General features: G+C 36.9%; 1 protein-coding gene across 1 annotated transcript; it reads left to right on the forward strand.

The window, feature by feature from the left end:
• The first annotated feature begins 9,907 nt into the window (after positions 1–9,907).
• Positions 9,908–10,786, forward strand: LOC128647369 (uncharacterized). The gene has a single exon (XM_053700154.1). The coding sequence runs from the start codon at positions 9,908–9,910 to the stop codon at positions 10,784–10,786; it is 879 nt and encodes a 292-aa protein (XP_053556129.1).
• Positions 10,787–15,253: the final 4,467 nt, after the last annotated feature.

Raw genomic sequence — 15,253 nt, forward strand, 5'->3', positions numbered from 1 at the left:
GCTGCATTGTGCACTTCAGTTTATCACACACAATACAGAGTGGGATGCTAACATTTTTGCAGTTTTATTACACAGTTTAAAAGTTACATAACATATATATAAAAAACACATGAACAATATAGAACAAAACAGCCACTGCTAAAATGTAAAAATCCCACTTTGTATCATGCACAACATGCTCAATATTACTGTAAAAAATACCTATGGTTGAAGATGGCAGCACCAAGTATGTAAATGGGGAGCTTTACTGTAAGTAGTTAAAATAAGAGAACGGCTTTGAAGAGAGTTGCAAGTACACTAAGAAAAGCAAGAGCATGGTAAATAGCAGGGTTGTGGACTCAAGTCACATGACTTGGACTTGACAGGGACTCAAGTCCCAAATTTGATAACTTGCAACTCCACTTGACATATTCAAAAAAGACTTGCGACTTGACTTATACATTGACAACAATGATTTGCTACTTGACTTGGACTCAAGCCCTCTGACTTGGAAACACTTTATACCATCTAAAACCAAAAATATGAGTTATGATTACTCTATACTGGTCCCTGGAGCTCGACAAACAAAACAATATATATAAAATAACTAACTCACTCCTTTATAATAACACCCACCATATTTATTTATATTCTTCATATTCATCAGAGGAAGAAGGAAAGAAACAGATTTATTTCGAAATGCATAAGTACTACCTCCAATTTCTTTATATAGACTTAAAGGGACAATTCGATCAAAATGTAAATGCACATAGATGAATTACATCTTTGAATTTAAACATATTTGCAATATACATGTATTAGTAAAAATGCTTCTAGTAAAAGTTATAACTGTTTTAGTGTTAACATTTTTCTCTGTGCGTACATGTGAAGCATAGCTAGATATTCCCAGTGCACCAGCATTTTAAATATTGCAGCAGCACAGAGTGCCAGTGGGGCTTGTATCGTGTCAGCAATAAACAAATGGAATCATTGAGTTATTACCAGATGGAACAAGCACCTTAGGCACTCTGACCAAGTGCTGAGTTTAAAATGCTGGTGCACAGTGCATACTTAAAGGGCCATAATACCCAAATGTTTAAACACTTGAAAGTGATGCAGCATAGCTGTAAAAAGTTGACTAGAAAATATCACCTGAACATCTCTATGTAAAAAAGAAAGATATTTTACCTCAAAAGTTCCTCAGTAGCCACCTCCCATTGTAAAGGAATTCTAAGCAGTATATGAGTGTGTCTGTCCTAGGACAGCTGAAAGGATGAGCCTCTCATATTATTTCACCAATCAGGTAAAGGAAGCTTACTATGAAATCTCATGAGAGTTAAGTCAAATCTCATGAGATCACAGTAAGAGTTCATGACCTCAGCACTGCTGATGCTGATTGGCTGCTGTTCATTTCTTCATTTTTTTTTATATTTTTACCTGCAGCTGGGAGCAGCTGAGTATAACTTTTTACATAGAACTAACTCTGCTGAGCTGAGGAGATTGTGAGGTAAAATATCTTCCTTTTTTATATAGAGATGCTCAGGTGATATTTCCCTGTCAGCTTTTTACAGTTATACTGCATCAGTTTCAAGTGATTTAGCATACAAGTATTATGTCCCTTTAAATACATTTTTGAAATAGCTATAGCTTTTATTAGAAGCATTTCTGCTGATACATGTTATTACAAAAGTGCTTCTATTACCTAATATATAGATTGAGGGTAGGAAATGTGAGTGTGTAATTTCACCATGTTTTAAGAAAAACTTTGATTAATTAAACAATGCTACACTATTATGAGCTTTCTCATTTTTTTTTTTTCTTTTCTATTTATGCTGACATCACGAGAAACAAACTGAACTTCCACCATATGACCAGAGGCAAGAAGGATCATTACCCTTAGATGTGTAAGGCTCTACTCTTATATTCTAATTTACTTCTATTGTCAAATGTGTGATTCTCTTGGTAACCTTTGTTGAAAGAGCAGCAATGCCCTACTGGGCACTAGCTGAACACATTGGGGCATATTTATCAAGGTCTGGTGGACCTGATCCGACACTGCGGATCAGGTCCGCCAGACCTCGCTGAATACGGCGAGCAATACGCTCGCCGTATTCAGCATTGCACCAGCAGCTCACAAGAGCTGCTAGTGCAACGCCACCCCCTGCAGACTCGAGGCCAATGGGCCACCAGCAGGGGGGTGTCAATCAACCCGATCGTACTCAATCGGGTTGTATTGTGGCGATGTGTGTCCGCCTGCTCAGAGCAGGCGGACAGGTTATGGAGCAGCGGTCTTTGTGACCGCTGCTTCATAACTGCTGTTTCTGGCGAGTCTGAAGACTCGCCAGAAACAGGGGCCATCAAGCTCCATACGGAGCTTGTTAAATAGAGCCCATTGGGTGAGCCAATGACAAGAGGCATATATGTGTAACCACCAATCAGCTGCTCGCACCCAGTAGTGCTTTGCTGCTCCTAAACCTACCTAGGTATGCTTTTCAGCAAAGGATATCAAAGAAACAAAACAAGTTATATAAAAGAAGTAAATTGGATGTTCTTTCTGAACCATGAGGGAAAAAATATGGCTTTCATATCCTCTAATATTATTATTGTTTCCTGTATACATTAACATTGCATTTTAAATAAATGCATCTTTATTTGTCAGACTTTATCTACCATTTTTGCAAATTATTTGAAATCCCTATTTGGGCTCAAGTCAGTTACAAGCCTTAGCCAATGTAAACCAATTTGGGCTGTGCATGTTGATATATAAACTGAAAGTGCTCTTACAGTGTTGTAGCCTATATACATTGTATGTTAACAGGAGTGTAAATAAAGTTTCTTTTATGTTGTTACTGCCTCCTTCCTCCTGACACAGGAAGCAGAAGCAGTGTAGTATAATAAAGACATGGGGCATATTTATTAAGCTCTGGAAACAGAAGGCTCGCCGGAAACAGAAGTTATGAAGCAGCGATCTAAAGACCGCTGCTCCATAACCTGTCTGCCTGCTCTGAGGTGGCTTGAATATGATCGGGTTGATTGACACCCCCTGCTAGAGGCCGATTGCCCGCAAATCTGCAGGGGGCGGCATTACACCAGCAGTTCACAAGAACTGCTGGTGAAATGATAAATGTAGACAGCGTATGCTGTCGGCATTTATCGATGTGCAGCGGACATGATCCGCTATATCAGATCATGTCTGCTCGTACCATCTTAAATAGGACCCTTAGAAGCAAGAAGTGCCTGTGTGATTTTTCCTCCATCTTAATATAAAATTATTTTATACATACCTTCCAATATTTCAAAATTCAAAAGAGGGACAGAAACCCCCCTCCACCACCCACCCCATCCCCCCGTGGCAAAAGTGTGATATGTGGTAGACAGGAGCAGGGATGGGGCTCAAAAAAATCTTAAGACCAAAGTAATATAAATAAAATTCTAAATAAAGTCATATATTTTAATACTCTTAGGCAGCAAGTCAAACACAAGCTCAAACCACTGGTATAGCTATGTGAGCTATGTATTTAATTAGCCTTTGCAGAGACAGTGCTAAATATTTTTACTTAATCGGACATTTAATAATAGATTCTTTAAAACTGCTCTCTGCATTCCCCATTAATATTCTAGATTCTGGCCTTTAAAGTCAGCAAAAATGTACAGTAACACAAGCTACAAATATACATGTATACACACTCAAATACACAGATACACAAACTACATAGCATACACTTATACATGCAGATACACACACACTACACAGCATACACTTATTCATGCAGATACACACACACGCACTACATAGCTTACACTTATACATGCAGATACACACACTACATAGCATACACTTATACATGCAGATACACACACACACTACATAGCTTACACTTATACATACAGATACACACACTACATAGCTTACACTTATACATGCAGATACACACACTACATAGCTTACACTTATACATGCAGATACACACACTACACAGCTTACACTTATACATGCAGATACACACACACACTTATACATACAGATACACACACACTAAACAGCATACACTTATACATGCAGATACACACACTACATAGCTTACACTTATACATGCAGATACACACACTACACAGCTTACACTTATACATGCAGATACACACACACACTTATACATACAGATACACACACACTACATAGCTTACACTTATACATGCAGATACACACACACACTTATACATACAGATAAACACACACTACATAGCTTACACTTATACATACATACACACACACACACTACATAGCTTACACTTATACATACAGACACACACACACACATATATACATACAGATACACACACACACACACTACATAGCTTGCACTTATACATGCAGATACACACACTACATAGCATACACTTATACATGCAGATGCACACACTTATACATGCAGATACACACACACTACATAGCATACACTTATACATGCAGATACACACAACACTTATACATAAGATACACACACACACACTACATAGCTTACACTTATATATGCAGATACACACACTACATAGCATACACTTATACATGCAGATACACACACACTCTCACACTACATCATATTTGGGTTTCTGTAATAGTGTATGTGTGTGTACATACAGATACACACACACACACACTACATAGCTTACACTTATATATGCAGATACACACATATTTGGGTTTCTGTAATAGTGTGTGTGTGTGTACCTACAGATACACACACACACACACACTACATAGCTTACACTTATATATGCAGATACACACACTACATAGCATACACTTATACATGCAGATACACACACACACACTACATCATATTTGGGTTTCTGTAATTTATTTTATGGGGTCCTGGGGTTGGCAAGCACATTAGCTGGCAGTCTGAGGCTGCCACTGTTCGTTACCCTGGTGTTAGCTCTGCTCATTGTATAAAACTGAAGGCATGCTAGTATTATCACCAGGGGTTAGACATCATCACTACCAGAGGTTAGAGGTCACCATTACCTGAGGTCAGAGGGTACACAGCCTTCTTACTCCTGATTAACCCACACACCATTCCTTTTCCACTCGGAATCTAACAGGTATCTAACCCTGGGAGAGAAAAGCCAGCTTGAGTATGGGCCCAAAAGAATTTTTTAAAAAAATGCATGAGGCAATGCTGGACAGATGGCAAGCAACCCGGGACCCAGCGGGTCAGACCCCTAAAATTGGGACTGTCCCACAAAAATATGGACAGTTGGGGATATATATCCGGTTATCCTACCCTAATAACAACAGAATGGCAACAGGTTATGGGGCCAGGAGGGATGCAGGAAACCGATGGAGCAGACTTTGCTTTGATGGAGATGAAAATAATTATGAACTTTGGGAGACTAAATTCTTGGGACATCTGAGGTTGCTGAAACTGAAAGAAACCATCCTGAGTGTGTCTGCAGATACTGAAGAGGAGGATGAAGATCACAGTAATAATGAGGAAGCATATGCTGAATGAATTCAATGTTTAGATGATAAAAGTTTGTCTCTGATTATGAGAGAAGCAGCCTAGGATGAAAGAAAGGCTATTCAAATATTGGGAGACTACTATGTAGGTAAAGGAAAGCCCTGCATAATTAGTTTTATACACTGAACTGACATCTCTTCAGAAAACTATATATGAGAAGTGTGACAGACTATATTATACGTGCAGAGGACAGCCATTACAGCACTGAGAAATGCTGGAGAAACATTAAGTGACGGATTGTTAATTGCAATGATTTTGGAAGGTTTGCCTGGCCCTGAATCATTTAAACGTTTGCCATACACATTACACAGGGTTAAACAGGGAATTTCAATCCTTGGATTGAAAGAGATGTACACCTTGTGAAGCACTCTATCCTAAGAAAAGTGGCTCAGGGTTAGAACAATCAGTAGGGGGGAGGGAAACGGTGTACCCGTGAAACAATTAGAATAGAACCTTTATTAGTATCACTTAAAAATAAATCCACAAACCAACATATAATATATAAAAACACAGAATGTAGATGAGGTTATAAATGTGCTGCGTATTCTGTTCAACACAGACAATGACTTATGAATGTACAGTCTTTATCTGGGATCAAATTTCCAAAGTGGGGGAAATTATTATATTCTAATACATAGAGATTATAGAATATTTGGATAAGGGTATTCGTGTTGGGTTACAACTTAATATTGATGTTCCAGTAGGCTAAGAATCAATATTGCGCTCAAATGGCGTTATTTCATATCAACTGGTGTGATAATTTAATGGTATTATATCTATACTATAGAGTATCCTAAGAAACTACACATTGAGGTCTATTTAATGTGACTTTATATAAAAGATACTATCAATTGATGATAGTTTACATCAAAGACTAAAATTTATATGAAATAACGCCATTATAGCGCAAGATTGAATCTTAGCCTACTGAATATCTATACAAAGTTGCACCTAACACAGAATAACCCATACCTAAAAATATTCTATAATTTCTATGTATTAGATAAAATACTTCCACCACTTTGGTATTATCAAATGATGATAATTCACAACAAAGGCTAAAATAGATATGAAATAACGCCATTTGAGCGCAATATTGATTCTTAGCCTACTGAACATCAATATTAAGTTGTACCCAACACAAATACCCTTATCCAAATATTCTATAATCTCTATGTATTAGAATATAATAATTTCCCCACTTTGGAAATTTGATCCCAGATAAAGACTGTACATCATAAGTCATTGTCTGTGTTGAACAGAATACGCAGCACATTATAACCTCATCTACATTCTGTGTTTTTAATATATTATATGTTGGTTTGTGGATTTATTTTTAAGTGATACCTAATAAAGGTTATATTCTAATTGTTTCACGGGTAACACCGTTTCCCTCCCCCCTACCGATTGTTCTAACCCTGAGCCACTTTTCTTAGGATAGAGTGCTTCACAAGTGTACATCTCTTTCAATCCAAGGATTGAAATTCCCTGTTTCTTTCTAGAATAAAAAAGTACACAGCACCTTAGTCTGTACATTATTTCATAATTCACATAATTATCTCTCACAGAGAAATCCTAAGGCATACCTATATAGTAGTGCCATTAGTTCTGTTTTTTCTTTGTAGACATTACACAGGGTGGTGGAAAAGTAACTTTTGCAGAATTTCTAACACAGTTGAGAAGTTTTGAGGATACTGAAAAATACCGCACTTAGTACAAATGAAGATAATATGTTAAAAGTGAGTAACACAACTTCAAGATTTAAAGTGAGAAATGACTCTAACATTGTTTGTTACAATTGTGGCGAACAGGGATACAGGGCCAGAGGGTGTTCAAACAATACAAACAAAGGTCAATCACTGTGGTGTAGCTATTGCAAGAGCTCAACACACAAAGATGCAAATTGCAGGAGCAAAAAGAGAGACAATGTCAGACAAGCAACAGATGATGCAGATGAAAGACACTCATTTGCTTTCAAAATTAGAGATAACCAACTAGATGGGATAATACCAAAAGGACTAATGGTTGATACAGGAGCAACATCCCATATAATTACCGATATTGGAAAGTTTAAGAACTTTGACAAAATGTTTAAACCTGAGAAACTTACAATGGAGCTCGCAGATGGGAAAAGACAACAGGCATGGCACTGAGAAGAGGCGATGCGGAGGTTTGTCTACTTGACAGCGAGGGGAACGGAATGATGATGACACTGAAGAATGCGTAGTACATACCTACATACCCTCAAGATATCTTTTCTGTAGAGACAGCAACAAACAGTGGAGCATCAGTTAACTTCCAGCAAGGCAGGAATGAGCTCATTTATAAGAACGGTACCAAATTCACAATCCAGAAATACAGTAGACTTATCTGTACTTATCTATCTGAATACTTTTGTTGAAAAATGATGACAGTTGTCATGGATGTTATGATATTTAAATGTGGCATGACATTTTAGGTCACTGTAATTATGATGATATTGCAAAACTACAAAATGTGGTAGAAGGAATGACAATTAAAGGTAAGATTGATAAGTCTAGTCTAAACTGTGTAAGTTTGCACTGAGGGAAAATTTGTTCAGAGTAGGAACAGAGAACCTGATACCCGAGCCACAGCTACATTAGAACTAGTACATACTGATTTAGCAGGTCCTACAGAACCACAAGCTAGAGAAGGTTTCAGATATACAATATCATTCACTGATGATTATTCTGGTGCAGTATTTGCATATTTTCTGAAAAACAAGAGTGATGCAGTGTTAGCCACTGAAAGGTTTATTGCTGACACAGCCCCATATGGAGTCTTAAAATGTATAAGATCTGACAATGGTACTGAGTTTGTAGCAAGTAAGCGAGGCATAAAACATGAGACCTCAGCACCTTACCCCATCAGAATGGGACTGCTGAGAGAAATTGGAGAACGCTATTTGAAATGGCAAGATGTCTGTTAGTTTAGAGTAAATTACCAAAAGAGTTATGGACATATGCAGAAATGACTGCTGCTCATATTCGAAACAGATGCTTTAATAACTGCTTAGCACAAACCCCTTATTACCGATTGACAGGCAAAAAACCTAACCTTTCTAAGATGAGAGTTTTTGGGTCAGAATGTTTTGCATACAAATATGACAGAAAGAAACTAGATTCAAAATGTGAGAGGGGGATTTTTATTGGATATGACAAGAACAGCCCCTTTTATCTAGTGTTTTATCCAGACACTGGAAAGGTCCTTAAACACAGGCTTGTGAGGTTTATCACAAAGAAAGTTGTTGAAAGACAGACTGAAACTGAACTGTTACATTATGATGAGGACTGCCATAAGGAGGGCTATGAACCCACTATACCAAAGACTAATCAAACTGAAATTGAGTGTCCAGAGATAGTCCAAATATCTGAAATAGAAACTTTGAAGAGGTGAGAACAATGGATAGGAAGGAGTGACCATAGTACACATTACCCTAAAGAAACAGATAAACTCAATACTTGGAAGACTATGGGGCCTATTTAAGAAGGTGCGAGCGGACATGATCCGATATTGTGGATCATGTCCGCTGCACATCGAAAAATGCCGACAGCATACGCTCTCTGCATTTATCATTGCACCAGCAGTTCTGGTGAACTGCTGGTGCAATACCGCCCCCTGCAGATTTGCGGCCAATCGGCTGCTAGCAGGGGGTGTCGTATTTGATCCGGTTGATTTCTGCAGATGTCTGTCCGCTTCCTCAGAGCAAGCGGAAAGGTTATGGAGCAGTGGTCTTTAGACCGTTGCTTCATAACTTGTGTTCCGGCGAGCCTGAAGGCCTCGCCAGAAACACAGGGCATCAAGCTCCATACGGAGCTTGATAAATATGCCTCTATGTTTCAGATTTTGAATGTGATGATTAGATACTAACAAACATTGATTATTGTTACAGAGTGTTTGATGTACCACAAGCCTTTAAAGATGCTATGAGCTCACCTCAGTCACATAATTGGTTTAATGCTATGGCAGAGAAAATGGATTCACTGAGAGAGAATGACACATTCACTTTCACCATTTTACCAGAAGGTAAACGTTCAGTAGGGGGTCGATGGGTATATGCATTTAAAAACAATGTTGATGGATCAGAAACATACAAAGCCAGATATGTTGCTTAAGGTTATAGTCAAGTAAAGGGAATTGATTACAAGGAAGTTTTTTCTCCAACTGCAAATATTACATCAGTACGTATTTTTATGCAACTAGCAGCACATTATGATTTACTTCTTTACCAGATGGATGTGAAAACAGCCTACTTACATGCCCCAACTGATTGTGACATTTATGTGGAACAATCTGTAGGATTTGAGGTAAAGTGCAAACAAAATGAGTTTTAAAATTGAACAATTGAATATGGTCTAAAACAATCAGGTAGAAATTGGAACAAGATGTTGCATGATTATTTAAATGAGAATGGGTTTGAACAAAATCCAGCAGACCACTGTGTATATGTCAAACAATTTGGACATGATAGAGTGATACTGTTAATATGGGTTGATGATCTAATTATCGGTGCCAATGAAGAAACAGTACTCAATGACATGAAGAAAATGCTTACAGCAAAATTTGAGATGAAAGATCTTGAAAGGATCAAACATTTCCTAGGTATTGATTTTGAACAAAGTGATGGTTTGGTAAAGGTGAATCAAAAGAGATACATATCAAAGATTCTGGAGAAGTTTAGAATGACAAATTGTAAACCCAGATCGACACCATGTGAGCAAAAACTAGACCAAAATTATCACAATGATCCTGTAGATGCAAGAAAATATCGAGAGATAGTAGGTAGTTCACTGTATGTTATGACCTGTACAAGGCCGGATTTAAGCTGGGTGATCAGTAAACTGTCACAATACTTATCAGAGCCAACAGAACAACATCTAACCACAGCTAAGCATGTGATGAGGTACTTAAAGAGTACTATTGACTATGAGCTGTGCTACAAAAAATTTAGTGAAAACTTGAAACTCGTGTCATATAGTGATGCTGATTGGGCCTCTGATGTGAATGATAGGAGGAGTATGACTGGATACTGCTTTAGTCTAACAAAGAATGGTCTACTGATTGCATGGAAATCAAAGAAACAGCCCACAGTAGCTTTGTCTTCATGTGAAGCTGAATACATGGTGTTGGCTGCAACTAGACATGTGCGCGGTCTAAAAATCTGTTTCGTTTCGTTTCGTTTCGATTCGTTTTTTTATTTTTTCGGCTCGGTTCGGTCAAATCAATTCGGTAATGCCTTCTATTCGTTTCGGTACCGTTCGTAGTTTCGTTAATTCGTTCTTTCGGATGCATTCGTAACCGCAATTCGAATTTCGGACCGATACGTAATTTCGGTCAGATACGTTATTTCGGACCGATACGTAATTTCGTTCCGAATTTAAATTTGGTCCGAATATTAATTTCTTACGTTTTGTAATTTCGTATACGATACGGTTCGATTATTTCTGATACATTCGATTTGTTTTTCTAATCAATTTGATATTATTTAATCATATCAAATATTATTCCTAAATGAAATGTATATTGTATTCCACTTTTAAATGACTGTAATATATTAACAACAATAATAAATGTATTTGTAATTGTAATATGTCATTTATTTTATTTTAAAGTTTTTAAACACTATCTTTATAATTAATTATTTATACTGTGTGTGCAGTGTGCAGCCAATCATGCAGCCTAATTATGCTTGCATCACTCCTGCAGTCTGCACACTATAGCCACACCCATGTAACATATCTTATTCTTAAATTTTTTTGTGAGTTGAAGACTGAAGACAGAGAGCAGATTGTTGGAGAGAATGTCTGAAATTGCTATTGTTCATGGAGGTGATAGGGGGACATTAGAGATAGCGACAGTGTAGCTAGGGAGAGTAGTACTAGAGGTAGGGATAGGGACCGTGGAGAAGGTAATAGGGATAGTGATAGAGGTAAGGAATCTAGGCGTCGGATTCATCATAGGGATAGGATTAGGCAGTTTAAGGACCTAGTTGGTAGTACTAGTACTACTAGGCTAGGTAGGGACAAGGAGAGGCATGGTGAGCACACCAGTGCCAAAAAACATATTAGTAAGCGGAGGAGGCCACTTACAACAAGTTCCTCTGAGTCTGATGCTATTGAAGAGCGTGCTGCTACATCACCAAGGCACAGAGGGCCAATTTTTACAGCCGATGAAAATTGGTGCCTAGTGTCAGCTGTGCTCAAAGTCAGGCACATTTTATTTTCATCAAGTGTTTCCTCGTCGGCCAAGCAAGCGGCATGGGACACTGTTTGCTATGCTGTCTTCGCAGTTGGGGGAGTGGAGCGTACAGCCGCCTGTGTCAAGCACCGGTAAGTTTTCAAAAACAATTTTCTTTTATAGTAAAAATTAACTAACTCTAGTTAGCCTGTGTGTACATACTACACAGGCCAAAATGTGTAAACTAAAGAAATACATTCAATTTAATATTATTTTTCATTGTCATGGCATCTTTATTTGAAAAAGCAGGAATGTAAGTCAAGCTTAAAGCCAGGGATAGTAAACTCTGAAAATATATTTCATGATTCTGCTAGAGCATTTATTTGTTAATCAACTTTCTAATGACTCCTATTTTATTATTAATTAGTCTTTTTTCTCTTATCTTCATTTGAAATTGTAGCTTGATAATTTAAGGACAGGACATAGCCGTCCCATTTTTTGTTTTAGTACCCCCTGGCGAGCTTTTGAGATTGGTGGCAACTGGCAACATTTATTAAACCAATTCTGCACCTAAAAAATGCTCATTCCTGCTTTCAAATAAAGATTCCATGTGAATGAAGAATTAATGACTTACTCTTAAATTATATAATTGTTTAAATTTTCATCTCTATCTTGAAATAAATTTTTGTGTTTACTATTTTATTAATTATCCATTTAAGGCCTTTTTTATAATATATACAGAATTAAAGATGGAAACTGTTGCCCAAAAAATACCAAATATATTCTTTTTTTGGGATTATATATATTTTACTTCTCATGATTATAAATAAAGGCAAGGGATAAACTTTAATCCACTTTATGGGGCACAAAGGCAGATTGAAACTTAAAGGGACACTTAACCCAAATTATTTATTTTTCGATTCCGATAGAGCATCAATATTTATTTTTATCAAGTTTCTAATTTACTCCTATTATCAAATTTTCTGTGTTCTCTTGGGGGTCAATGTATTAATGTGCGAGGGGGAAATGATACGATGTAGCGTATCATGTCCGCCGCACATCGATAAATGACAGCTGCTTCATAACTTTTCCTGCGAGCCTCAGGGGCATGAAGCCCCGTATTGAGCTTGATAAATTAACCCCTTGGTAACTATCTCTTTATTGGAAAAAGAATGAATGTAAGCCTATGAGCCAGCCCATCCTTGGGTCAGTACCTGGGTACTGCTTGATGATTGTTGGCTAAATGTTGCCACCAATCAGCAATCGCTATCCAAGATGCTGAACCAAAAATTGTTCCATTTCTTAAAGGGACAGTCTATTTAAAATTAAACTTTCATGATTCAGATAGGGCATGCAATTTTAAACAACTTTCCAATTTACTTTCTATTATCTAATTTGCTAAATTCTTTAGATATCCTTTGTTGAATAAATAGCAATGCACATGTGTGAGCCAATCACACAAGGCCTTTAGGTGCAGCAACCAATCAGCAGCTACTGAACATATCTAGATCTGCTTTTCAGCAAGTGATATCAAGAGAATGAAGCAAATTAGATAATAGAAGTAAATTAGAAAGTTGTTTAAAATGACATTCTCTTTCTAAATTAAGAAATAAAAAAATTGGCTTTCATGTCCCTTTAAGCTTAACAATTATTTACATTCCTTCTTTTTCAAATCAAGCTCCAAGGAGACTGACTAAATATTAATAAAAAAAAATAATAGTATTACATTTTATTAAAATTCTATGCTCTACCCGAATCATGAAATTAAAAATTTGTCTTCAGTGTGCCTTTAAATATTCATTTATAAAAAAAATTATACTTATCAATTTATTATCAAATTCACTTTGAGCAGCACCGTCCTCATGCTTTTCTCGTGCAGTTTTCTATACTCTCCACTGCACATTCAGCGTTGGTTGTATTATTTTTTAAGTCCAGGTATGTTTTTTCTCATGCTGCAGTCTCACTCTCTTGTTATGTGCATGACTGCATCAGACAAACATACCTGTCCCTTATAATATAAATATCTTATTGTTAGAGGACCGCTCATGCTGCAGTCTCACTCTCTAGTATGTGCATGACAGCATCAGCTAAACATACCTGTCCTTATAATATAAATATCTTATTGTTAAAGGACCGCTCATGCTGTTTAATAAATAACATAATTAAGAAGTAGCTATAGCTAATAAAAATACAATGCAATTCTACCACTTCATTAAAATCTATACAATTATTTTTATACCAATTATATTTGTTTATGGTCACCTGTATATGTGACAGATATCATCCAATCACAGACTATGGGTCATATGTTGTATCAAGCTCCGAATGGAGCTTGATGCCCCGTGTTTCTGGCGAGCCTGCAGGCTCACCAGAAACAGCAGTTATGAGCAGCGGTCACAAAGACCGCTGCTCCATAACCTGTCCACCTGCTCTGAGCAGGCGGACAAAACTCGCAACAACACAACCCGATCGAGTTGATTAACACCCCCCTACTGGCGTCCTATAGTCCGCGAGTATGCAGGGGGCGGCGTTGCACCAGCGGCTCTTGTGAGCTGCTGGTGCAATGCTGAATAGGTCGAGCGTATTGCTCGCCGTATTCAGCGAGGTCTGTCGGACCTGATCCGCTATGTTGGATCAGGTCCGCCAGACCTTGATAAATATGCCCTATATGTATACCCTGTGAGCTTCTGCACATGCTCACGAAGTTATTACATAAAAAGACTGTAAATAAAATGTATATAAATGAATTAAATTATTAAATGTATATATTTAAAACGACATGAATCAATGTTTCTTGAACTTTCTTCCACGATTCATATAGATAATAAAATTTTAATTAAATAACTTTCAAAATAACGTATATTATTTGATTATCTTCCTTCTCTTATCATTTGTTGAAATATTTTTTCTAGGCAAGCTTTGGAGCAGCAGAGAAGCTATTTTCTCGCTGTTGATTGGTGGCTGCACAGTGCATATACATATATTTCAATTTTGATTGGCTCAACCAGGTGATTTGTTAGAAATTATTCGTGCATTGCTGCTCCTTCAATAAATGATACCAAGAGAATGAAATTAATTAGAAAATCAAAGTAAATGCTAAATGTTTGGAAAATGATATCCTCTATCTGAATCAGGCAAAATATTTTGTTTTCTTTTCATGTCCCCTTAACTTTCCAATTATCTGATTCTGATCTAGCTGATTCAGAATCAGAAAACTTTATTTTCACTTTATAGTCCATTTCAATGTATAACAGATAATCAAAGACTACTGTACTAACTTTACCAAAAAACCCCCAATTTATTTGTTACATAACTAAATTTTACATTCATATAAAACAACAATAACCTGTGAATTTATATATATATATTTCTATTAATCTATCCATCTCTATAATATAACTTTTTACAACAAAAAAAATCCATGGTAAAGGTCAGGCACTGTCATTCCTTTCCAATAGCTCCGCTGGTATTCTTTGGATGTATCTGATGCAAAATGTAATAAATCCTTATTTTCAAATAAAGTCAGTATAGTTTATCAATAACCAAAAATATGT

This window comes from Bombina bombina, chromosome 2 (genome assembly GCF_027579735.1).
Source record: "Bombina bombina isolate aBomBom1 chromosome 2, aBomBom1.pri, whole genome shotgun sequence".
Taxonomy (NCBI): Eukaryota; Metazoa; Chordata; class Amphibia; order Anura; family Bombinatoridae; genus Bombina; species Bombina bombina.

What these genes read in the sequence shown, in the direction of transcription:
- LOC128647369 (XM_053700154.1), top strand. Translation starts at nt 9,908, where the DNA reads ATGTTGCATGATTATTTAAATGAGAATGGGTTTGAACAAAATCCAGCA.